The following is a 26465-nucleotide window of genomic DNA, read 5'->3' on the forward strand; positions in this document are numbered from 1 at the left end:
ATGTTAATATGATAAATCCATTTTTTTATTTTGCTTTTATTATCCAGCCAGGAAATACTGATGAGTTACAGGTCTGTTACTAATGTACAGTGTGCCCATTAAAAACAGACAAATAAATACATACATAAAAGGAAAAATGAGAAACTAATAGTAATAATAGTTACACTAATAATTAAGCTAGTTGTTTTTCTAGTTTTTAAACCAGCATCTATACAAAACAAAAGCTAAAGGCATAAAAAAATATTAATGTGGTATTATGTTATATGTTATAAGTGCTTAATTCATCATTTATATATCACTCCTCCTCCTTAGTGTCATTTATAAATACAGGTATGTTTATCCATCTGTTAATGTTACACCATGTACAGCTATCGCTGCCGCGATATCATCTTAACAGTAATCACAAAAACATGGTCATAATAATATCTGTATTATTAATAGAATACTAAGGAGGAGTAATGCTGTATAAATGATGACTTAAGCACTTACTAATGACTTAATGATGCTTAATGGTGTAAAATTATTATAAAGTGCTACCAAATTATTTAAGACATACATTTTGTGATTTGTAGCCTCGTCCGGGATATTAAGTACCACAACCATGTGACTGGTTTTCGGGAAGTGGACTTACAGTCCAACAATGCAGCTGTACAAAAAGCAGACTGATGAAAAAGTCAAACTAGATAGTGTCGGAGCGTCCACACAGCGACTCCTTGAAGATGTAAACCATTTGAAAAGGAAGCCCGGATGGACTTTTTGGATCCATGGACACCTCCCCTTCTTAACGCTATCATGCAATTATTCACGATGACTCACTTGAGCTAATGATGGAGTCACAAAACTCAACACAAAGGCATTTTTAAATATTAGTGGGCGGTGAAATCTTAAATGTGTGATTTCACACCAAAGGGCTAAATGAATGGAGAAACCATGGCTCAAGAAAGTCTGGCCTTGTCTCCATTAACTTAATGATGTTCTGTGTGTATAGCACAAAGTATATATTTTAAAAGCTGCAGCTCGGGGCTTTTTCAGAGCTCAGGGGGATTTTCGTTCTTTGATCAAAGGTCTGTTTGAACTGATTAACAGGGAGTGTTCATTGGATCAAAGCGCTGCAAGGCAGTGTTACAAAAGCAGGAGAACAAAAACGATGAACAAAGAGTTGAAAATGGTTCATGCTTAAGTCAATGGCACTACAGCCCTTTAGTATGACTTTTTGAACATTTAAAAGAAAGTCAAAGTTTAATTAAAATTTAAAACAACACTTCAACATGTGCTGTTTGACTAGAATGACAGGTTTCGGGTGGAAAAACGTGCCTTCGACAAGCTATGACACGCTTGTGTAATCCAGTTTCTTTATTTCTATTAAAGGACTTTTTAAAAAGCCCTAATGCTCACGTACACCAACAAACAGCTAAAGTTTGGGGCCTTAAAAACTCCTAAAACTGAGTTGAGTTGCTTTTCAGCTGCTGCTTTTCCCCACATCTCAGGAAAAAGCACTTTTCTGGATCATAAAACATGCCAACAAAGTAAACCGTGCATTGTGTTCATTGAAAGAGTCTTACTTGAGTGTGGAAACAGTTTGTGTACACAGGCCAACAGAGGATGCCTTTTGTGCTAAGAAACACATTTTCTCTCCTTTGCAGAGTCAAAAAGGGGCAAACATCAGTGACGACGAAGCAGCTTTGCAAAACACTGTACTCGCCTGTCCTCCTGAAGCCTTTGTTAAGAGTCAATATTGGCATTTAAAAATGTTCTCAGAGTCTTTTCCCTGCTTCTCTTGTTTAACCCTGAATTATTAAACTGAACTAAGAAACATCTTATTAAATGACAGAGGCATTGCCACAGTGTTTTCAAGAACATTATTCATTTGAAACCCATTGACCGCGATCAATAATGCATCGGTTCATGTGGCGTTATCAACGAGCTGCTGTTAGAACGGGACCGTTCCAGATGGAGGGTTACAGACAAAGAAATATGTTGACTAATTCCAGCGCCGGCTGAAGTGCGAGCTGATGAGGACAGCTAAAGAATAATAAAGAGCGGAGAGTGATGAAGAGATCAACAACGCGCCCTGAAGGGAAAACATTGTCACCCCATTTCCTCAGATTCAGGTAATTTTGAGTAAACAAAACCAGATGTTCAAACCGAATTGGTGCTCAGATGTGTTCGCCAATGAGATGCAAAATGATGCTGCTGTGTGTATGCTTGTGTTTTTAGCAGAGTGCGTGTTTGTGCATGTGTCTGACTGAGACTGGTGACTTGCTTAGTGGTAACCAAAAAAACAAAACATATGAACAAGAACAATTATTGAACTTAGAAAACAGAATAGATTTCTCCCTATTACCACATTTAATTGGGTGATTAGGGAAAGAACTGTCTTGAGTATTCATGTATTTTTGGGCTCATTACTGTAAAGTCTTTGAGTCTTAGGCTTCTGCACATAGAGTCTTGCTTAAAATGTAAGAAATTTTCACCTACTTTCATGATTTAGCTCAAAGAAGTAAAAAGAGGAAGGAGCAGACTTCCTTTAGTCATAACAGAATAGAATAAAAAAAGATTGCTTAAAGAAATGTGGGCGTGATAAGTCATTCCCAAAAGACGCCATTAAAATACATGTAACCAGGTTGTATGGCAACATTTGTCAGTTTGTTTTTGTCAGAATGAAAGAAGTAATGCCAATTTAGTTGTATTTTTGCAACTAAACATGTAATACATCCATTTACTTTAGAGTAGTCAATACTAAATTAAATGAGAAAATGCTGTTTTCTGTCTCACTAATAGACATCTTTTACTAGTTTGGGTTAGTTGACCCAAGTTCAGCACAGCTGCAAATTAAGACATAATTTAGACCACTGTAATAATGGTTATTAGATCTCATTCACTTTCTTGATCACTTGTTGTAGGGAGGTATGGTGAATCTCTGCTTTCACAGGTTACAAGTGGTCCAACCTATGGCACTATGATGGGCACAGGAGTTGACAACCACTTGCAATCACTAGATTAGGCTCCGGTTAGACAGACATAGAGACCAGTCACATTTACTTACTTCTTCAGAGAGTGTGTTCCATGCCACCTATTGGCAACTGCAGCAACCAGCCAAGGAGAGTTTTGGTGCAGCATCTTCTGCTTATTTGAATCAAATTCACGCTAATGACTATCAGTAACCTCCAATAGCTATTCCCCAGCTGGTTGCAGAATACATACTTTTCCCTAGTGACTGGCGATTACCTGTGGGTCATTGACTGGTCCATCTAAGCCTCTGTCACTGTGGCCTAACACGCATGTCTTTGGACTGCTGGAGGAAACAAGAGCATAAAGAGAAAGCTAACTCTGACCCAGGGGAAACATGCCAACTCCAGCAGACAGACAGGCTGATTATCAGGGCTGAATCTCAAATCTTTGTCCTCCTAGATTAAGAGCAATCACTGTCAAAATGCTATTTCTGTCTCAAGATAGAACGACTTGTGTATTCAAATTTCCTGAATTTCTGTATGAGTCATGCTGCCCAGTAGTAACATAAAAGAAAAAAAAGCCAAAGCGGCTTTGCCACATTTGTGAAAATGGCAAACAAGCCAACAGTTTGATATATACATATACATATACATACATATATACACATATATATATATATATATATATATATATGTATATATATACATATATGTATATATATACATATATATACACATATATGTATATATTAGGGGTGCAACGATATTCGTATCGATATTGAACCGTTTGATACAGTGCTTTCGGTTCGGTACGCATATGTATCGAACAATACAACATTTGTAATTTATTTTATCAACTTTCCTTCTGACGATGCTGTCTGTGTTGAGCGCTCAGTGAATCTGCGTTCGACTACTCCGCCTAGGCTGCACTGTCGAGCACAGATCCACTGAGCGCTCAACACAGACAGCATAGTCAGGAGGAAGAGCGCAGGGCAAGCTAGCGAGACAGAAGTTAAGCTCTCCTTGCAAGATGGACCTCCCCCACCCTCATTCAGATCTGGCGTTTGGAATTATTTTGGTTTTCATGTGACGTATGACCCTGAAGGTAAGCGAGTCATGGACTAAAGTAAAACAGTATGTTGGATGTGCCATGCAATGCTTAATTACATTGGTGTGAACTAGTGTGCTAGCGCAGTTAGCTCGTTAACGTGTTGGCAGTCTAGCCCCATGCACGGAGCGATCGGCGGTAGCTCGTTAACGGAGATTTGCCGTGTTGTGGCGTTAAAGTCATTTCAACGAGATTAACCTGAAAGCACTAGTGGGAACACAACGAATATGACTGCACATTTACGCCGACATCATCCTAGTGCAAAGACAAAAACAACAAGCATGCTACTAACTTTAGCCGAGTCATTTAGACAGCTGTTAGCACATGATTCTCCTTATGCTGCTGAGAATATAGCCCAGAAGAAGCGGATAGTATAGCTTTTATTTTGGAAAGAGACATTTCTCTGTAATAAACTCTCTTTTCCAAAGATGAGTGATTCCTCAATCAGATACAGGGCTTGCAAAATCGCTAGCCCGACGTCCCGGAGCTAGCGATCTTTCCAGTCGGGCTACAAAAATCTCTCTGCCCTGCCCGTCGGGCTATTGTAGGAAAAATATATGTCAATGCTTTTGCATTCTTTCAGAAATGTAGCTGGGTAATTATGTCATTGGCATCGGTGAGCCACTGTCAATATGTGACATATTGAAATCGCGTTTGAATTTGCGCTTGTTTTTTTGCTTTCACTTTGCAATCGTGCGAACTGTGTATAGAGAGCGACAGCACTGATCTGTGAGTGATGATAATTTGTGCACCAAATCCTCTGACATCGTCTTATTAATCGTTAGCTTACTATGCAAACATGACAAGTGAAATCTCCCGCAGCAAGCTTAAACATGTGAGAGGTTGATCGCGCAGAGAATCGCTGAGCTTATGTGAGTGCGTGTGTAAAAGCATTTCAGTTCTGCTGAGCCAAATAAGACAGGTCGGGGTGAAGAAGTGACAGCCAAAGAAAAGCTTACCACAAAACGGAGAAGTTATGACAAATCAGACTATAAGGCAAAAAGAAAGTGCAGCTTTATGGTTTCATGGACAAAAGAATTTCTGTGGCTGCAATATGACGAGCTAAATAACCAGGGGTGCACATAAGTGGTCCGCAGGTGCGCATTCGCTGTCAAAATAAAAAACGCGCACAAGGGTTAGGGTTAAATTTAAAAACTGTACTTTTGAGTTAAAATATATATTTATAATTTTAATAAATGACAAATTAAAAAGGCATGAACATTTTTTTGTATCGAAAAAATATCGAACCGTGACACCAAAGTATCGAACCGAACCGAACCGTGAATTTTGTGTATCGTTGCACCCCTAGTATATATATGTATATATATATATACATATATGTATATATATGTATATATATATACATATATGTATATATATACATATATATACATATATGTCAGCAATATCAGGAAGAAGGAACACGAGAAGCTGGAGAAATACCAAGGGCTCAGAGAAGAGCTCAAGAGGATGTGGAGGGTGAAGGTAACGGTGGTCCCCGTGGTAATCGGAGCACTCGGTGCGGTGACTCCCAAGCTAGGCGAGTGGCTCCAGCAGATCCCGGGAATAACATCGGAGATCTCTGTCCAGAAGAGCGCAGTCCTGGGAACAGCTAAGATACTGCGCAGGACCCTCAAGCTCCCAGGCCTCTGGTAGAGGACCCGAGCTTGAAGGATAAACTGCCCGCAGGGGCGTGCTGGGTGTTTATATACACTGAACAAAAATATAAACGCAACACTTTTGTTTTTGCTCCCATTCCCCATGGGATGGACGTAGAGACCTAAAATTCATTCCAGATACACAATATAACCATCCCTCCCAAACAGTGGTCACAAATCAGTCCAAATGTGTGGTAGTGGGCACATCTGCTATATTGAGATAATCCATCCCACCTCACAGGTGTGCCACATCAGGATGCTGATCTGACATCATGAGTAGTGCACAGGTGTACCTCAGACTGCCCACAACAAAAGGCCACCCTGGAATGTGCAGTTTTTTGCGCTATTGGGGATCTGGGGACCCAGAACCGGTCAGTATCTGGTGTGACCACCATTTGCCTCATGCAGTGCAACACATCGTCGCATGGAGTCTATCAGATTGTCAATTGTGGCCTGTGGAATGTTGGTCCACTCCACTTCAATGGCTGTGCGAGGTTGTTGGATATTCGTGGGAACTGGTACACGCTGTCGTATACGCCGGTCAAGCACATCCCGAACATGCAAGAACTGGGACATTCTCAGCTGCCATCTGCCCTGAACAATGTGAACCATGATTCATCCGTGAAGCGCACACCTCTCCAACGTGCCAGACGCCATCGAATGTGAGCATTTGCCCACACAAGTCTGTTACGGCGACGAGCTGGAGTCAGGTCAAGACCCCGATGAGGACGACGGGCATGCAGTTGAGCGTCCCTGAGACGGTTTCTGACAGTTTGTGCAGAAATTGTTTGGTTGTGCAAACCAATTGTTCCAGCAGCTGTCTGGGTGGCTGGTCTCAGACGATCTTGGAGGTGAACCTGCTGGATGTGGAGGTCCTGGGCTGGTGTGGTTACACGAGGTCTGCGGTTGTGAGGCCGGTTGGATGTGCTGCCATATTCTCGGAAACGCCTGTGGAGACGGCTTATGGTTGAGAAATGAACATTCAATGCACGGGCGACAGATCTGGTTGACATTCCTGCTGTCAGCATGCCAATTGCACGCTCCCTCATTGCTTGTGGCATCTGTGGCATTTTGCTGTGAGACAAAACTGCACATTCCAGGGTGGCCTTTTGTTGTGGGCAGTCTGAGGTACACCTGTGCACTACTCATGATGTCAGATCAGCATCCTGATGTGGCACACCTGTGAGGTGGGATGGATTATCTCAATATAGCAGATGTGCCCACTACCACACATTTGGACTGATTTGTGACCACTGTTTGGGAGGGATGGTTATATTGTGTATCTGGAATGAATTTTAGGTCTCTACGTCCATCCCATGGGGAATGGGAGCAAAAACAAAAGTGTTGCGTTTATATTTTTGTTCAGTGTATGTATATATATATATACATATATATGTAGAGATAGAGAGATAGAGAGATGTGTATATATATATATATATATATATATATATATATATATATAGAGAGAGAGAGAGAGAGAGAGAGAGAGAGAGAGAGAGAGAGAGAGAGAGAGAGAGAGAGAGAGAGATAGATAGATACTGGCTTTGATTGACTTGAGAGTTATTTTTGTTTACTCTTATTTTTTTTTAACTCTTCGATCATTTTTAAAGACATGTAAAGACTTTGGGAATACAAATAATTTGCCAGTGTCACAAAGTACATAATTAATAAAGCATATCAGTAATTTCGAGTTCAATTTAGTGTTCGAACTGTCTGGAAATACCATCGTAAAAAAATCACAACCCCAAATATAAGCAATGTGAATGAATTTCACAACAGTTTTCAGCATGGCGTGGGCGCCTTTTATATAAAACGGATTTCAAGCTCATGTTCAATCGATTTTATGGGAATGAGGCATGAATCCCCGACTCCACTGCTTGACTTTAGAGGCTCATTGTTTGCTGGTTTTGCTCTAGGTGGCCACTCAATTGACTTGGTTTTTGAGAAAATGCAGTGTGACACACTTTTTTTCTGTCCATGCTTGACCCCCAACTGGACATTTCCCACAGTCTGTTCAGTGACAGGTTGCTTCTCCCAAAGACAAGAACTAACAGACTTAAAAACTCCTTTGTCCCACACGCCATCAGACTGTTTAACTCCTCTCTGGAGGGGAGAGGGAGGGGAAACAGGAGGACAAAGGAGGGAACAACTAAGCTGTAGTGCCTCTTCACCTCACTGTGCAATACCTTTTGTGCAATACTTTTGTAAATAGTCAACGGTGCAATAGACTCAATACTTGAAATGTGCAATTCACTTGTATTTTTATTTTTATTCCTATTTATTCTATTTATCCCCTTTGTATATTTTATTTATATTGTCTCTGTATTTATATATATGTGTGTGTGTATAACTCTGTAACTTCTGTCGGTGCTTTGCTTTTTTGGAAGTCGAATTTCCCAGAGGAACCCACCCGAGGGATTAATAAAGTTCTATCTTATCTTATCTTATCTTACATGGTGACAGGGTAGCAAAGACTACATGACACGGGTCACTAAATATAGCAAGGACGGCTGTCGCTAAGGAGGCGCTAAGGAATAAACAAGAGAGAAATGGTGGACCTCTTTCTCAGGTGAGGTTATTCTGTTTTCTTCCTTGCTGCTCTTTTCCTCCTCCCAACCATCAGGACTCCGCAGGGATGCCAATATATAGACCAGCAGTTGCTAACGTCTCTAGCCAAGCTCCCAGTCCTTCAGGTCTTAATAAATTGAACACATCACATAACGTGATTTATAGTTGCTAATTTTTAGTTGCTTTCCCTCAGTGGATCAAGCTCGCAGGCTGGGAGAACTGCACTCTTGTAAAGCCCCATAATGGATGTTCACTGTGTTATTGTGGAAGCACCTGTTTACAGGGTGTGTGCACCCAACGTTAATAGCAATTAAACATATTTGTGCATTTGCTCAGATTTTTTGCTTTTATTTTTTTACCAATAAAACAATAATGAGGCAAATAGATTTTTAGGTTTATTTTAAAGCATTTCTCCTGGACAGTTTTTAAAGATTACTCTGTAAAAACCCAGAATCTCTACTGCCAATGCATTCCATTAGAACCATAACACCAAAGAAATGATGACCTTCCTTCCTTTCATTTTCCTTTCATCGGGCTAAGAAGGATATTCTAGATCTTCTCCTCAGCAACATTTTCCTAGAGCCTCTCCTGGGGAATCCTGAGACACTCCCAGGGAGGATGATATAGTCCCTTCAGTGTATTCTGGGTCTACCCTGGAATCTCCTCCCAGCTCTGCTGGGCGTGCCTGAAACCTCCTGGAAAAGGCACCTATGCGGGATCCTAATCACATGTCCAAACCGCCTCAGCTAGTGCCTTTTGGTACACTGTCTTCACTGTGAACATCATCCACATCTTATTTCTAAGGCTGAGCCCGGCTATCCAACAGATACATTTCAATTACCACCCAGAGCTCATGATGACTCATGATGGGGGGGATTTTGAGTCCATTTCAAAGGACTGAAAAATTCGCCAATGTGACTGCTTTTGATGTTGCTCTTCTAATTATCTGTTATTGCATATGATTCGGATCTTTGTTCACTTGCCTGTAACAAATTTGAGTTGTATTATTTTCCTCTTATTTTGTTATATATTTGGTCTGGATCAGAGTCAATGATGGATGCACGGAGGGCTGGGTGGGTTGCTGGGTTTGGAGAGAAGTTGGGGGGGGGGACCTTTGGGGGGGGGAGCTAATCTGAACGAGTAAAAGGTGAAATCTGGAGCAGGGCACCCAGGCCTGAGGAGCAGAGCTGATGAGGCAGAGGGCTGCAGATTGGGGAGGAACAACATGGACGCTGAATGAGGTCTGTTGTTAGAGGAGGTGGATGACATCATAAACTCTCACTGTTCTACTTTCACAATGATAGATCTATTAAAACGTGCTTGTTATTTTGTTGTAGCCTCCTGTGGTTTAAAATGCAGCCACCGACTGGTTCAGTCTGGCTCACTGCAAGCTCTCTGTTTTTAATACTTCCTTTATATTAGCGTAACTAATAGGCCTGCCACACCTTATGTAAAATTCATTTTTAGCTTTTTCATAATGTTCTTCATCTGCAATAATTGAATTATTCAGATGTGTTAGTTATTATATTGTTTGCTGTACCCGTTATTAGTGGATGCTAAAATAAGTTTTACCTTTCTGAACTGTAACGAAATCATTTGTAAAAATAATAAAAGCCCTAAAACTTAATCTCACATATTTCTAACAACTTAATTTCTTTAAGAAATGATTTCTTCTCTGGCTTTGCTTCTGTTCTTGCAGGGCGGGGTCAGAATGACCCCCCCAGCAGTTTTGTAATGTTTGGGGCTCTGGTGTTAAAACATTAATCTAATTGAAACCTCTTAATTTCAGCTCAGTTCCCTTCTCCCTACCAGCCTGATCTAGTGCAATCCCTCCATTACTGCTGGCCTGTACGCACCAATCCACCTGACGTTCCATTTTATCATCGCTTATGAACAAGATCCTGTTGAGCTTTTTAATTATAGCATTTCATTGACTGGAGTATCAAATTTCAGCTTAATTACTTATTACCTCTGTTGTACTGAGACAGAGGAACACACCGCGCAGGCACTAAAACAAACCAGCAAATCCTCTTTGCAGGGCCTCATTTCATACTGTAGTTTGAATTGTTTTCGGTAAATCGGACCTTTAAGTGCGTGGAAGAAAAGTTATCGGAGCATCCCGTACACGGTTCACCTCCATTTACCGGTCAAATCAATTAGGCTGTTCCTAAACGCATGCTAACGAATGCATTAAGCTGTATGCAGTTTAGACTGCATTAAGCTTGCAAATCTCTTTGCAGCTCTACTTTATTTACCAAGTTGCATTTACCATAGAATCTGGCCACACAGAGTCCATTACTATCCCGTCAGACACCACAGGACCACGACTGGGTGGTGTTTTTACTCTTTTGAGAAGCCTGAGGTGTAATTACTGCTCTCAGACAAGATCTAATCTCAAAGGTATTTTAATGCCAGCAGTCACAATCATCTACCTCATCTTTCCACGTAAACTAAATTGACGGCAGATGTAGTGAGACTAAGCAGATAATATCTTCATTCATTTAACTTTGGCCTATAAGGCAGAGGGTGCTTTAGTCACTGGGACAATGGTGTGTTTTATCTTCTGTCTGAGCATATGCTTTTAGAAGCTGCCTTTCATCAGGTAACTATGACTGATTAGTCAAAGGAAAATAGATCTTTTGTCCATAGTTAAGGAAGACAAGTACCACCGTCTCTGTGTAGCTGGAGCAGGAGCAGAAATCAACAGCTGCAGCGGCAGTAGTTGGTTAGACAGACCCAGTGTGTTTAGGCCCAGGGCTGTTGACTTACCCCTGCTTGACTGCTTTGTTCTTGTTCACATCGATGGTGGTGATGGAATGCTTGGCGCCAGACTGTACCTCCCATTCAACCTTCCACTGGGGGCTCTTCGAGTTGGTTTGGAGCAGGTTTACCCCCTTTTTAGCTTTGACCCTGCAGGAAATGGCGAGAGAGAAAAAATAATAGAGGAGGTCAATTTTATTAAGGGGGATGATTTATGTGCAAGGTCAGAGGTGGATACCCTCTCTGTGCTACAGGCCTCCTCCCTGGATTGCATCATGGCAAAAGCAATTCCACAGATGAATCAATAACAAAGATGAATGAAGATGACAGTGCAGTGATACATGAGAGCAGAAAGGTAGGAGCACTTCAGGTCAGAGTGCTCACTTACACTCTCTGCAAAATCAGATCTACAAAGCTTTTTACTGAACCCACTGGATATTCATTTCGAATTAACACCTGAAAGCCACAAGCTTCGGTTCACCTGCTTTTTGAGAAAGTTCATACACACCATTGAGCTTTTACTGAACTGCATTTTACATTAAAACAAAATAAGCCACCTTTAAAATTCCTAAAAACTGTTGATTGAGTCTCATGTGCAATCTCCCTTCCTTAGCCCTTAGCTCTTCAGGGAGAACACACTTTATAGATAGGTCAAGGTTACCAGCACGAGTCCTTGAGATGATTTTTTATTTATTTATTTTGGCTTGTTTGTTGCTCCAGGACACTGCAACAAGGAAGAATGTTTGAACCTGGAAACCAAACATACTCCCTGCTACCTCTTAAAATTTCAGGTATTCACATTAAAAAGGCCAGACCCTAAAGTGTACTGAGTGGAGTGTTGTGAACACTGCAGTGTTTTACTGCCCCCGTTTGGCTTTAAAATGAATTCAGATATTTTTAAGACTATTTATAATATTTACACGTACATGCACAACAGTTCACTTGATAAATATTGTAGAACTTTACATAGTTCTGTAAATAAAACCATTCTCTCCCCCATCTCCAAAACTATTCTACATAATAACCCAAGGGCCAAAGAAGTAATAACAGTAAATGTAATGCACATACTGTATGTGTGCATCTTCCAAACATCTACATCCGCAATCCTACTCATCCACACATACAGTCATGTACGCATGGCTGCACCAACCAATCTGCACGTGCATGCACTTCTATATACATTCATAACGCTGCATTATCTGCAGAGATTTTATACACAGTGAACCAGATGTGCAGAGGCTATAGATGCATACAAAATAAGACTATGCAAATGCATAAAGCTGTAGCACGCTGCAGCTATACAAAAACATGCCCCAACATCTGCTCAAGGATTGTGCGTGCTTGCCGGAGCAACAACTAACACCAAAAGAAGAAAAAAAGGGATGAGAGACGAAATAGTTAACGCAGTAAACACATAAATAGCTACATAAATGGGTAGAACTCTTGAATTTTATGGTATAGTAAAGCTACAATAACATGCGACACAGTTGTTTCCCTTTTCTCCAGTAAAATGTTGTGATTTGAAGTATACATAAGTCCTGCAGTATTTAAATTTAGTTCATAAATATTTGAAGTAATATGATTTCCAGTTGCAGCAGCAGATTTATGCTTTGCTTAATGCTGAAAGATGATCCGTGATAAAATAAAAGTGAGTGTGTCTGTGCAGTCAGGATTGCTTTTAAATGACAACATGCTCTTTCAGGATGGTCCGCGGCCCAGGAGTTAGAGCAGACTGCACACTAATTGGAAGGTATTTTGATGGTTTAATCCACAGCTCCCCTGCTCTGCATGTCTTTAGGCAACAACGGAAACACAAAATTGCTCCTGATGCAGCCATTGGTGTGTTTTTTTCCCCAAGATTTGATTCTTGTTTTGGTTTAACAGACAGCCTTTCTTTTTTTTGTTGTTGTAATGTTTCCATTTTGCTTGTCTCATGTGTTTCCTTGTTTTTCTCTCCCTCTGTTTTGCATGCTGTCCTGATTTCCTGTTCTTACTTACTTAAGTGGGACTCCTGTGGTTTCACTTCCTTTTTCGTCTCACCAAACTAAACCTAAAATTGTATAGCCTGCCTTCAATAGTGTCACCAGTGTCAAATCAGGCCTGTATATAAGACAGGACAAAATGCAGCTGTACATCTGCACTTAAAGGTTAAAGGTCACTCTATTGAGGATGCCAGTGTTCACATTTTGGACAGATGGTTTAAAAGAGACGTGAAAGAGGCCGTCTATGTCCACTGTGAACATCTTTGAGCAAAGGGGACGGCTTACGATACTAACTGTCTGCACCTACAATCCACTTTTGAGATCCCTTCCCAGGCTCCTCAACTCCCACTCACATCTTGCATCAGGTAACCTCAATAAATCACATTGGGTGGAGCAAGGTCTCACAGTGGTTTCACTCAAAACCACTGGTGATAATGACCCACGCTTTTTTCACACCTTAGCTCATGTGATGAAGCACATGTTTAATAATAGAGGGTCAACAAGTCTCTTAAGGTACAGCCCCCACTAGGGTTTAAATACCGGGACTCTCCACTATTTGGCTTTAGAACTGAAGAAGCCTCTTGGATGAGCGAAACATCTTTACAAAACTTAAAGAAGTCACTTTGTTTCTAAGCTCCTAAGACCTTTTTCTAGTCATACTTTACCCATCAGTTGTTGAGATCACCTGGTTTCTCGTGCTATTGGTAACCTTTTTGGGCGACATTTTTACATTTTCTAGCGAGTTGTTACAAAATACCACTGTCTGATAGCAGACACCTTTGAATTTACCGATATATTTCATTAAAGTGTTTACAGAGAGAATTTTTTAGTTGTTATTTCTTTTTAAAGAAGCTTTTGTCTTCCCAGTTATTGTGATTTCTGGTTATTTGACCACAGAGCCATGCCCCAAATGATGTAACATGGAAAAAATCCAGAGCTCATTCTTAGACAAATGCAGCCACTACAGATTATTGATCTGATGGTTTCATTTTCATGAAACACAAGACAGAAGTGAATTATTAATGCTTTTGGCTTTTGCTTCTGTGCTTTATGTCTTCTAGACTATTCATTACTATGTTAGTCTACTTTGAAAATGTGCCTGCATATGCTCGGAAAATACTTTGTATTCTGTGAAAAAGAATAAATAACGATGTAATATTATTATGTAGTTTTAGGAGGTTGTCACCAAGGTTATTATCGTTAACGAAAACTAACGAAATAACGAAAACTAGAAGTGAAAAAACATTTTCGTTAACGGAAATAAAAAATAAAAAAAAAGGAAAACTAACTAAAACTGTAATGAGTGTTCACAAAACTAACTAAAATTAACTGAATTTATAGAAAAAATGTGTTTAGTTTTCATTGATGTGTGCGTGTCATACAATAGTCAAGGGTCAAAATGAAGTTTAGTTTCCAGATTTTTTTCTTGCTGTGTCTCATTATGTCAGCAGGTGGCAGTACGTTAGTCGAGTCGTCTGTGTTGCTGCTCCGTCCACGCGCAGAATCATGTCAGTAAAAGTCGGGAGAAAGCGCCAGAGTCCAATTTGGGATTACTTTGAATATGACTGTGTTTTGGATAAAGCAAGTGTCTTGTAGTGGAAAGAGACAAATTATGAGGGACATTTCTCAAGGGGAAAAAAATCCCACAAACCTTAAAGTGTACTTGAAAAGCTCACACAAGAAGGCTAACCTAGCTTACCTTGAGAAGGTAAGGGAGCACACTCAACCCTCATCCCCAGAAAACAGAAGCTAACCCCAGGCAAGGCAGCGTGATGCATCCGGAGACAACAGGACTGGGATATCTACATAACTGTGTGAGTCAATTGCCTTCAAAAAGTTTATCAATTCACTTGAACCAAAATTACGAACACCCGGTGCTGCAAGAGTTAATAGTCTCATTGGGGCCAAGATATACATTTTATAGTTGCCTGGTATCAATGGTTGTTCATCTGCCTTTATTTATTTATTTGTTTAAAGAACCCATAGGTGGGAATGTGAGTTTTCTGTCTCTGCGTGTTAGCCCTGCGACAGACAGCCGACCTGTCCAGGGTGCAGGGTATGGTAGCTGGAATAGCAACATACCCAAGGATAAGCAGAAGAGAATGACTGATATGATGAAACTGGGATTTTGTTACACTTAATTTTTGCAAACACAACTATAACTATAACTGAAACTAAGGATTTTCAAAAAAATAAAAACTAAACTAAACTAGCAAACAATTGGTAAAAACTAATTAAAACTGATATAAAATTGAAAATCTGAAGTCAAAACTAAATAAAAATAAAAACTAATGAAAATTGCAAAACTATTAAAACCCTGGTTGTCACTCTGCTTAGGACTCTGTTACTGCCACTTGCTGCTCTCCTGTTAAAGTAAAATTCTGGTGATCTTTATGATTGTTCCCGTGTTTACAGAAACATACTGTTGTTTTTCCTCTTCTCATCATGACATCACTCTGACAAACATCTCTTTCTGGACAGACTCCATGAAAGCATTACCCAAATCATATTTTTCTCCCAAGTGTCTCATTTCCATTTGAAAGTTTGAGGCCCCTGCAACATCTATCAGATCATTGCATCTATTTCTCTGACAGATAAAAATTCTGAAGTCCCACTGAGGTATTTCCATTTGCTTCACCAACCTGCGCTCATTGCATCGACCACTCATCCATGATTTGTGAAAGCAACTGACTTCCAGCTGAAGTTCCTCCCTCTTTAACCAGAATAGGGGCACAGCCCATGCAGAAAATGTCTTTCTTCTTATAGTATTAAACTAATTACAGTGATTATCTTTTATCTTTAATGGTTTTAAATACATAAAAGTTATTTAAATGTTTGAACTAATTTCATTAAATCCAACTGTGGCCCAATCTCAAAGCCCTTAGACTCCCATGTCAAAATCTCCAACTTCAGAGCACAAAGAAACATGTTTGCAGACTTGTACAAACAGTTCTGTTCACTATATCCAGTTTCCCGCTCATGATGACTGTTGTTTGTTTTTTTAAAACTGTTTAAACTATATTGATGTTTCAAGTTATGGATGATTACGGGTTTTGACTGCTTTGACTAACATGTCGGCACAGGCAGCCTTTGTCAGGAGCTATCTGCTAGGCATTCACTAAGGCCTTATTCACACACTTCCGACCTGTCAATGACCATCTGGCAACCACCAGTCACAAGGGAAAATGTGTATTCCCAGCGACAGGCGGGTCACTGGGGAAAAATGGAGATTACTGACCAGTCTGTGTAACTGGGACTTTAGCAATTATTTTTCCAGTGGCTGCCGTTAACCTCCAGGAACCACTCACAACCATATGGGGAATACTCCCTTTTCCCTCAAGAACAGTGGTTCCCAGATGGTTAATGACCAGTCTCTCAGCTTGTATGACTGGGGCCTTATTGATCCCACATCATCCCCATGACTGGTGATGGACAAAATGACTTTTAATGTTACCCGGTTTGTGGTCACATGTCTACAAAGACCCACAATGGGGTTGTATTGAATACCCAATCCGGTCGTTAAGTGATGACGTGACGAATCCTACTTCCGGGCCTAAAGTAGTCTGCGTTTAATATGGCTTTTGGGTTGTTAACATGTTTAATGTTATGTATTTTCTTCTATTTAATCTCAAAAAGCTCCTAAAACAGTCAGTGATCACTGTTGACCTCCCTCGGCTTTTATTACCGCTAATCATTTATTTAAGCTCAGTTTTTAAAACCTTAGGATGTAACTACAGCCCAGCCCATGCAGCAGTATATGAATGACTAACCTCGTATTGTGGATGGATTATCTCAGTTGTTCTCCTGGCTGAAGTTTGGTCCTTTTACAGCATCCTGCCATGCAATTACATTTGTTCCTGACCACCGAGAACACTCACGGTAACTTTTATCGAGTGGAAAAAAAGTTGGCATGTTTATATTATGCTAACATAGCTGTGTCGCTAGCGGTCACGTAGCACATCATTAGCTACAGCTAGCCAAACTTCAGTAACCCTACAAATGTCACTGCTGTTTAGTTTTCTGTCTTCATTTATGTTGGAAGTGATAACAGAGCTGTACGTTTTAATTTGTTTCCAAAACCCCGCAGTCAGGACATGCTATATTGTATTTAGATAGAAGCTAGCGAGCTAACTTCCTGCTAACTTCCAACTCCGTTAAATGTCATAAATTCCGTTTTCATGGATGCCTGGATGTTAAACTCAATTGTTACACCTGGTAGAGCAGAATGCTGATCATTTTATTAAAGTTGAAAAACTTTAGACAGTTTTTCAACTCTCAGTAATGCCATAGTGATTGTTTGATATATGGACCTGCAGCGGAGTTTAGGCCCAGACACGGCTAGTGACGTCAGACTTAACGACCGGATAGTGACTGTATTGTTGGCTAGCAAGCTGCAGTGGTTGCCAGCAGTTTGAGAAAGATTCAAACTACTGCCACCACTCTGCAAACACTGCGTTTGTGATCTTACAAAACCCTTACAAAATCTTTCATACTACCATTTTCTGGTTCGCATTCTCTGTGGTTAAGTTTGGTTCGACCGAGGTACAAAAACGTAACAGGGTGAGGCTTTTTCCAGGACATCTGAATTTGCAACACTTTGCCTGAGATCACTCTTTTTTGTACAATCCAGGCTCTGCTTCAAACTACAGACTACATGTTCTTGTTTTTCACATGCTCACCTCCACAGAAGCCAAGGTCAGGCATGGCTTTCTGCACTTCAGCATGTCCGATCACTGATAACATCTAAGGGTGAAAGCTGGGAGAAAGCTAGTAAGTAGATCTTAAGTCAAGATTATATAAAGTATATATTTGAAAAATGTATCTTGAAAAAAATGATACTTTACTTTTTTCGTGTTTGTTGTGAGTCACTGTGTGTGGGAAGGGTTGTATAAAGAATAATGATTCACGAGCATGCGAGATGCAATATTGACAGATGCTGTAATTACTGAACTACAAGAAAGCGCTGTATTAATTCTTGCATCAAAGACGGTGTATTTTACACTCTGTTTCAAAACAATATTTCTTGCTATTGCAGCTCATATTTTGTTCTTTCATCAAATCTCACACATTAGAGAAAATACAGTAATTATCAGACACGGTGCGTCAAGGGGAGATGAAACAGAAATATGTAACGTTTAAGAAACCATCCTGATCGGGTGTGTTGCCTTTGATGTGAGCTGAAACGGGGAGGCATAATACCCTCTGACGCTCTCTAAATGAGGTGACCCAGTTGCTACTTTATTAGCAGAGCTTGTAAAGATACTGATCATAAAGGACGATAATTACAGATTATTGTACAGCAGACCCATTTCCAGCGCATTTCCTAGTAAGGATGCAACCCTGACGTGTAATACTCGTATTTGTATTCATAACCTACACTCACCAACAGCGTATAAAAGCCACTACATATTAATCACCTTATGAGAAAGCCTGCATATTGTGCTGTATCGATGTTTTTCATCAGACAGTCCTTTTCACGGACTTTGCTTCATTTTTGCACCACAAATGAGAGGAGATGAAGCACTACCCACGGGAGCACCACATGAATCAGGCTCCCTGTGGAACGGTGTTAATGCTGATTAATGAAAGAGCATTACAAATGGAAAAGCTGCAAGGCAGTAACCAGCAATAGTGCACACCCAAATTCTGAGAATCTGCGTGAGCCCTGCTGCTGCTCCTACACAGGGAAAGTGGAGAGGCAGTGTGAGCCACTTCAGTTAAGACAGAGCTATTACTTACTCATTCCACACAGATGCCTTCTGCCATGGCAACACCTATTAGACTTCGAGATGGCTGACGGACTGCTAAACAGGAGAGCTTTTGGTAAACACATTCCAAGCTGGATTTCTGAGCTGCCTGTAAGATCTCCTGGGAGTTATCAAATCTGACTTGTGTTCGGGGGTATAGTGAGCGCTGTCCTGAAGATTGAAATGACCACAACACACAGATACCACAATGACCTAAGCAGGGGCTAACGTAAGCCATGATGGGGAAAAACATGATGTGGTGTGTTCTGAGATTTTGGACTAGTTTTCCTCCAATATGCCATCTTTCAGACTAAAGAAAAGAAAACGCCCAAGGTACACAATATTTGTGGTACATACTGCTACTTTCGGTTGCTCCCTTGTCACTTGGTGTCGTTACAGCTCTGCATGTGTGAATCGGATGTGTTAAACACTACAGCATTGGAGACATCTGCATATGTGTAAAAATAAAAATTTATTTAACCTCCTGAGAGTTGAGCTCTTGTATGGGATGCATTTTTTATTTCTCCTAGCCATTTGGGATTAGCTGGACCCCTGATGTGGAGGTTAACACATTTGCCATGTAAACAAAAGACCCTCGATTTGATTCCAGGAGGCGGCACAAACCAAGCCTCAGGCTGGGTGTACTGCTAGTGACAATCCCAGATAAACGGAGTACCGTATTTTCACGACCATAAGGCGCACTTAAAAGTCTTAGATTTTCTTCAAAAAGTACGGCGCGCCCTATAGCGCAGTGCGCCCTGTGTGTTGTAAGGAGGACTTAGTAGAGAACACCATGAGAACGCTAAAGGGTGAAGTGTGGGCGCAACCCTGAAAATGGCAACGAGACACGCTTATGAAGCACAGTTTAAACTGAAGGCCATCAGCTACGCGGAGGAACATGGAAATCGAGCAGCGGCGAGAGAATTTAAGATTAACGAATCGATGGTTCGCAAATGGAGGAAGCTGGAAAACAAGCTCCGGCAGGTCAAGAAAACGCAGCTGAGTTTCCGCGGACATAAGGCGAGGTGGCCCGAGTTGGAGGAAAGACTCGAGCGGTGGATCATCGAGCAAAGAACGAGCGGGAGAAGCGTTTCGACGGTCACCATTCGGCTAAAAGCAGTTTCACTTTCACTTTTTATGAAACGGTGCCATTTTTCCATCCGGACCAGGACTACGGTAGCGCAGCAACTTCCAGCGGATTATAAGGAAAAGCTGGCCATCTTCCGCTCCTACTGCAGCAAACACATCGGCGACAAAAACATCCAGCCCAGCCACATCACAAACATGGACGAGGTCCCGCTCACTTTTGACATCCCGGTGAGTCACACTGTGGAGAAGAAGGGGACCAGCACGGTAGCGATACGCACAACGGGGCACGAAAAGTCTTCTTTTACTGTTGTGCTTGACTGCCATGCTAATGGACAGAAGCTGCCGCCTATGGTGATTTTTAAGAGAAAGACTTTGCCTAAAGAGAAGTTTCCAGCAGGAATCATCATTAAGGCAAATGAAAAGGGCTGGATGGATGAGGAAATGATGAAAGAGTGGCTGAGGGAGGTGTATGTAAGGAGACCAGGTGGTTTTTTCCACGCATCACCATCGCTCTTAATCTGTGACTCTATGCGTGCCCATCTCACAGCCGATGTGAAAAAACTAATGAAACAAATGAACTGTGAGCTTGCTGTCATTCCGGGAGGCCTGACAAAGGAACTCCAACCGCTGGACATCGGTGTGAACCGCCCGTTCAAAGTAAGGCTGCGAGCGGCCTGGGAGCGATGGATGACCGATGGAGACCACAGTTTCACTAAGAGTGGAAGGCAGCGCCGGGCGAGTTACGCCACAATTTGCGAATGGATTGTAGATGCTTGGGCTAACATGTCTGCTGGCACTGTTGTTCGAGCTTTCGCAAAAGCCGGCATCATTTCCGAGGAGCCGCACGGCACGGAAAGTGACTCTGACAGTGAAGAAAGTGAACCTGGCATGTTTGATGGAGATTTAGCGCAGCTGTTCAATTCAGACACAGAGGATGAGGACTTCGATGGGTTTGATTGATGATAAAAATGTGAGTACCAAACTTTGTTTTGCTCCTGCTTTATTTTTAAATACGCACACTTGTATGCTTGTGTGTTGTTGATGATGACGATTACTGGTAATAAAAATGTGAGTAAGGTACCGAACTCAGGTTTGCTCCCGCTTTATTTTTAAATACGCATACGGTACTTGTATGCGCCCTATGGTCCAGTGCGCCTTATGTGTGTGTTAAATACAGTAAGGGCACACATAACTGAGACTGCGCCTTTTAGCACAGTGCGCCTTATGGTCGTGAAAATACGGTACATTTGGGATTAGCTGGATCAAGAAAGTGGTACTTTTCTTTTATCTTTTTTTTTTAACTAGCATAAAGAAATATAAAGTGCAGAAAAGCCCAAATGCATTGTTCCAATATGAGAACACAGCGTTTAGATATTTTGTCTGAAAATGCATTTTCAGACATTTTTTTTTCTTTAATTCAAGTAGTGATTTTAAAAAAATGTAGAATTGACTCTAATATGTCAAAAAAATACAAAGAATGAAGAATTTTGAATGCGGATTTAGCCAATATCAAGACATCTGTTTTGGCGATGTATGTAAATTAGTAGGGCTGGGCCATATTATACCGTTCACGGTAATACCGGTATAATGTTAGGCAACGATAGGAAAATGAAATATCGCGATAGAATGGGAGTAAAACGCGCATGCGCAGTGCCTTTGTTTTCATACGCACATGGCCGATTGTTGAGTGAAACAGATGAACCAGAATTGGTTTGTAAAAATGGTGCAACTTCCGTGATGTGGAACTGGTTTGGTGTTTGTCCGTCAGATACACAACAAAGCACATTTTTTTGCAGAACATGCAAGCGGCCGTTGTTATTGTCATATTTGTCGGACTAAGATGCTCTTAAATCTGGGAGTAATCTGGGTCCTAAACTCCGAATTCTTCAGGTCAAACAACACTGCAGCATCACTTAAGAGTTAAAAACTGTCTAAATTCTTTCATCTTTAATAAAACGATCAGCATTGCTGCTTTACCAGGTGTAACTATAAAGTTTAACTTCCAGGCATCCATGAAAACAAAAGTTATTACATTTAACGGAGTTAGAAGTTAGCAGGAAGCTAGCGGAAGTTAGCTCGCTAGTTTCGCTAGTTACCTAAACATGATATAGCATGTTCTGACTGAGAGATTTCTGAAAAAATTCAAACGTACAGCTCTGCTATCACTTCCAACATAAATGAAGACAGGAAACTAAACAGCAGTGACGTTTGTAGGGTTACTGAAGTTGGGCTAGCTGGTATATAATGATGTACTACGTGATCGCTAGAGACAAAGCTATGTTAGCATAACATAAACAGTGAAGCTGGAGGACGAACACTAACACTTTTCCACTTATAAAAGTTAACGTGAAGGTTCTTCATGGTTAGAGACAAATGCAATCGCATGGCAGGATGCTGTAAACGGACCAAACTTCAGTCAGGAGAACAACTGAGATAATCCATCCACAATACGAGGTTAGTCATTAATATACTGCAACAACATGGGAATAGAGCAGCTGCCAGAGAATTCAACATTAATGAATCAATGGTACAGAAGTGGAGGAAGCAAGAAGGAGTTTAATAAAGTTTGATTTATCTGACTGCTTTGTTTCGCTTAATGTGCCTTATAATCCCGTGCACCTTATGGTCCGAAAAATGCGTACTGCACACTGCAGTTTAATGTTGCAAAGCACCTTTTTTTAACTTCAGTGGATATTATACATGGTTATGCTCAGGATATGTCAGCCCATTTCTAGTGGAAATGCCTTTTGGTTAAACTTTCAGCAAGGAATTTGCATTTGCACTGTTACATTTTTTATAAAGCTTTAATGTACATAAAAACCAGCTTCTTGTTTAAGTGAAAATAAATGGAAGGTTGTCTTTTTGCGCTAGTAATGTTGTGGAGTTGTATTTTGTCTCGCATCAATTATATCGTCGGTTATATCGTTATCGCAAATTTTCAAATATATATCGTGATAAATATTTTTGGCCATATCGCCCTGCTCTATAAATTAGCATGTAAATATAATTTGCATATTTAAATACAAAAATTCTATCATCATTCTGTTTCTGTAGATGTTCATGCATTCATCAGTATCTGTGTAGTTAATCTTGTTCATGATTAAAAGGCACTGCAAATACAAATGTATCCCTTCTCCTCATTATTTTGTACTTCTTTGCAGCTTGCTTTGCATTGCATCAATTGTGTGCTTAAGAGTTTTGGAGGCCGATGTCTTCATGACCCTCGCTGCAGAAATCATGTCAACTTCCTTGCCACACACTGCAATTTATTCAAACTGGCTGATGTTAATAAATAAAATATGCAAACCGGGATTAAATCATAGTTCGCAAGTCTTTAATTTTTCTTTAATGGCCCTCTTAAAGAGTATTTATTGAAGACATTTGAACAAAATGTCCCCACGGGCAGAGAAGTCACAAAAGCGGAATTTCTTCTACAGCATAATGAGACGGATTTTAAGAAAAATGCATTTTTAGGCGCTCTTTAAATCTCTACAGTGACATCCAATTTTAACGGAGGAGCCTAGAGATCAGCCTACTTGAATCTGACTGTTCTTTGTAAAAAGGTTAATTCAGCACAAATCAGACAAAGGAAGTTGTGTGGCTACAGCAGGGATGTGCAAACATGATAAAATTCTTCCTATCATTGACATACGGCACAAAAACATATACCAACATGTGTTGTCGAGAGTTAATGTGCTTAAAAGGCTGCTGGTGTGTGGGTGTACATAGAAAACAAGAGACTTCTGTGCTTTGAAATGCACAGTGCCTTAATGATAACACAGTACTGATTTGAAAGATGCCTACTTTTAATCGCTATAACAACCCACATGTTCAACAATATGTTCAGTACCACATTTTTCCCCCTGAAGAAATATTGACCTACATACATTTCACATCATCAGAATATGTAGTGACGGCAATTTTAAAGAACTGGATTAAATGTGGGATGGAATCAATTCATATTTTGTTACTCATTGTTTCCTTTGTTGTTTGATACCTAGCATAAAATAAGCAGCATTAGCATAATGGCAGACTAAGCTAAGACCGTGACAAGAGCCTACAATATCCTACTGTAGCTTCGCAGCTGCCAGGTCTCATTTGAACTCATGTTATGTTAAACAGCGACGATTTCACACAGCAATAAAAGGTGTAAATGTATAACTAAGGTTTGCGATCTACAATATTAGCCAGAGCTAATCAGAGCAAAGGTTTGCTAGCTAGCATAATCTATGAGGTTGTCATATCCAAGTCAACTGTATTTGTCAGTGTTCTCACGTATACGGTAGATCTCTCAGTTACAGGTTACATAACAAACATACTATAACAAACAACCCAAGGTTTATGCCACAACTGCCCTTAAAACTGGTAACAAGGCATCTAATTATTTGATTAAGATGCTAAACTGGATTTTTTAAGCTACATTCTTGAACAGAAAAATTGTTTGAGTGGTTGAGGACTATGCTTGATTAAATGTGTGTCAAATTTGGGCATAAAAATTCAGTATTTGTTTGTTTGTTTGATTTAGTTTTTAACAAATTTATAAAATATTAGCATTTTCTTGTGTTAATTACATGTGATCGAATACATTTCTATGCAATGTACATTCTTCGTATGTTTATTTATTTATTTATTTGTGGATCTCCTGCAGAAAAACTTAAAGTTACATCCTAATAATAATGCATACTGTCATGAATGAATATGCTGTAGTATAAAAACTGTCAGAATGATTACAGACTCAAACTTTTTGCACAGTCTGTTTGCCTCACATTAAAACTTTAATTGCACTAGTTACACGTACTTGCGAGGATGCCAGTATTTGCCAAAAACAGACGTTTTAGAACCTACCAAAAAACTTGTACACCTCGAGGTTACCTGCCTATCCAGAAGCAAACCCCACACATGATGTAAGATCACCAAATATCCCCTTGGAATAATTAGACAACAACTTTATAAGTGATATGTCCACAGGCTGCTCCAGGCGGGATTTACCTTTAACTCCCTAAAAATGTCAATAACCACTTGCAAATTTCTCTGGCACTGTAGAGCTTCCCTTACTATTCACCGCAACTCTCAAGTGACAATCATAGCTTCACTCTTGGAACACATGCAATAATCTTATCAATCATCTCAAACACTTTGATATCCATTGCTGTCTGTGTTCACTAGTAAACAGCTTTGAGATTTTCTCACACACAGCTGGAAAGCCAGACGGGAGTGTGAAACCTGCCAGGGACAGACTTTTTTAATGGGAGTCTTCAAAAATCTTCAGAAACTGGGGAAATATCACCAAGCAGATACAAATTTGAAACCACAGCTGCTTGTTCGCACACACTGAGCCGATTCATTTCCTCCATGTGAAAATGAGTAATGCAGCACGGTGATAAATATGACGTTTAGTTAACAACAGAGCATTCCTTGTTATTAAACACTCCCAAATTTTCCTTAAACATAACAAACAAACCAAAATCCAGCAATAAGTGCTTGTTTTTCAGGTTACATCAGCAGTGCTTTGTTCCAGCTCGCTGTACTCTGCTAATTAACACAAAAAATAAAGCCACATTCTAAAAGAAGAGACGAGTAAGCTAGATAATTACAGCAAAGATCCAACTACAACATCTATCAGCGATTAAGTCCTCTCAGTCTTGTAACTTTTGTCATGACAGTAGCTCCAGTCATCATTTGAGCATTTGGAAATGCTGGCTACAATAGGAAAGAATAAGAAAGGGATATCAAATGTGAAATTTGTTCCTTCAAAAAAATGCATATTTATAAAAATTATATTTATAGCTTCTTTTCCAAAGGGTCAGTTCTTTGAAACAGCTGGATGCTCACACTTTTTTTAAAGGTGCATTTAGTGTTTCTAGCCACAGATTAACAAATTTCAAATTTCGAAGCTCAGACCATTCTCACGCCCGAGGCGATTTGTCACGTCCCAAGGCGGTCGATGGGTTGCAGATGAAATCCAGTTGAACGATGGTCCTGCAATAACGGACGCTCCAGCCATGTATTCCAGCCCTAGCCCTATCCATAACCTTATCCCTAACATTAACCACCACTTTAATGAGGTTAGATAGTGTTTTCCAAAGCGATTTAAGTCAAATAAACGTACATGTGTAGATTCATTCCAAGCGGTTTTCATGTTTCCTAATTTTTCCGATCTCGTAATATAAGGACGTGTTGGGTGTCCGGAAGCGTAACATAAAGATGATTTGTCACCTAGCGTAAAATCTTACAGTTTGGGAGTGAGAGCGTGTTGTGAATCTAATCTTATCTCTGACACTCGAAGGATCTCAAGTGGCCACGCTACTTTCAAAGTAAGAATCGAGCATACTGATACTTCAGCTAATCTTCAATAAATCCAATTGGCAAATGTCATTTCATTTGCATCTGCAAGCTGCTTTGCAACACAACTCTGCCTCGGCTCCTTCTTGTCATGCTGTGCTTGACTCCATTCATTTCACATTTGCCATCTTCCTGCATATATATATATATATATATATATATATATATATATATATATATATATATATATATAAATTCTGACAGACAGAAATAAAGCCTTCCTTTTACTATCGTGGTTCTGACTGTCTGACTGATTTTTA

General features: G+C 40.2%; 1 protein-coding gene across 1 annotated transcript in view; it reads right to left on the bottom strand.

Annotated features, from left to right (window-relative positions):
- tmem132e (transmembrane protein 132E) overlaps nucleotides 1-26465 on the bottom strand; it is a 425465-nt gene that overhangs the window by 60034 nt on the left and 338966 nt on the right. The window contains exon 3 of the mRNA XM_085364711.1: nucleotides 11055-11195. Coding sequence (XP_085220837.1) covers nucleotides 11055-11195 — 141 coding nt within the window. The remainder of the gene's footprint in view (nucleotides 1-11054; nucleotides 11196-26465) is intronic.

This window comes from Diplotaxodon limnothrissa, linkage group LG10 (genome assembly GCF_057381915.1).
Source record: "Diplotaxodon limnothrissa isolate DT_005_m linkage group LG10, D_limnothrissa_male_GT1.1, whole genome shotgun sequence".
NCBI classification, from domain to species: Eukaryota; Metazoa; Chordata; class Actinopteri; order Cichliformes; family Cichlidae; genus Diplotaxodon; species Diplotaxodon limnothrissa.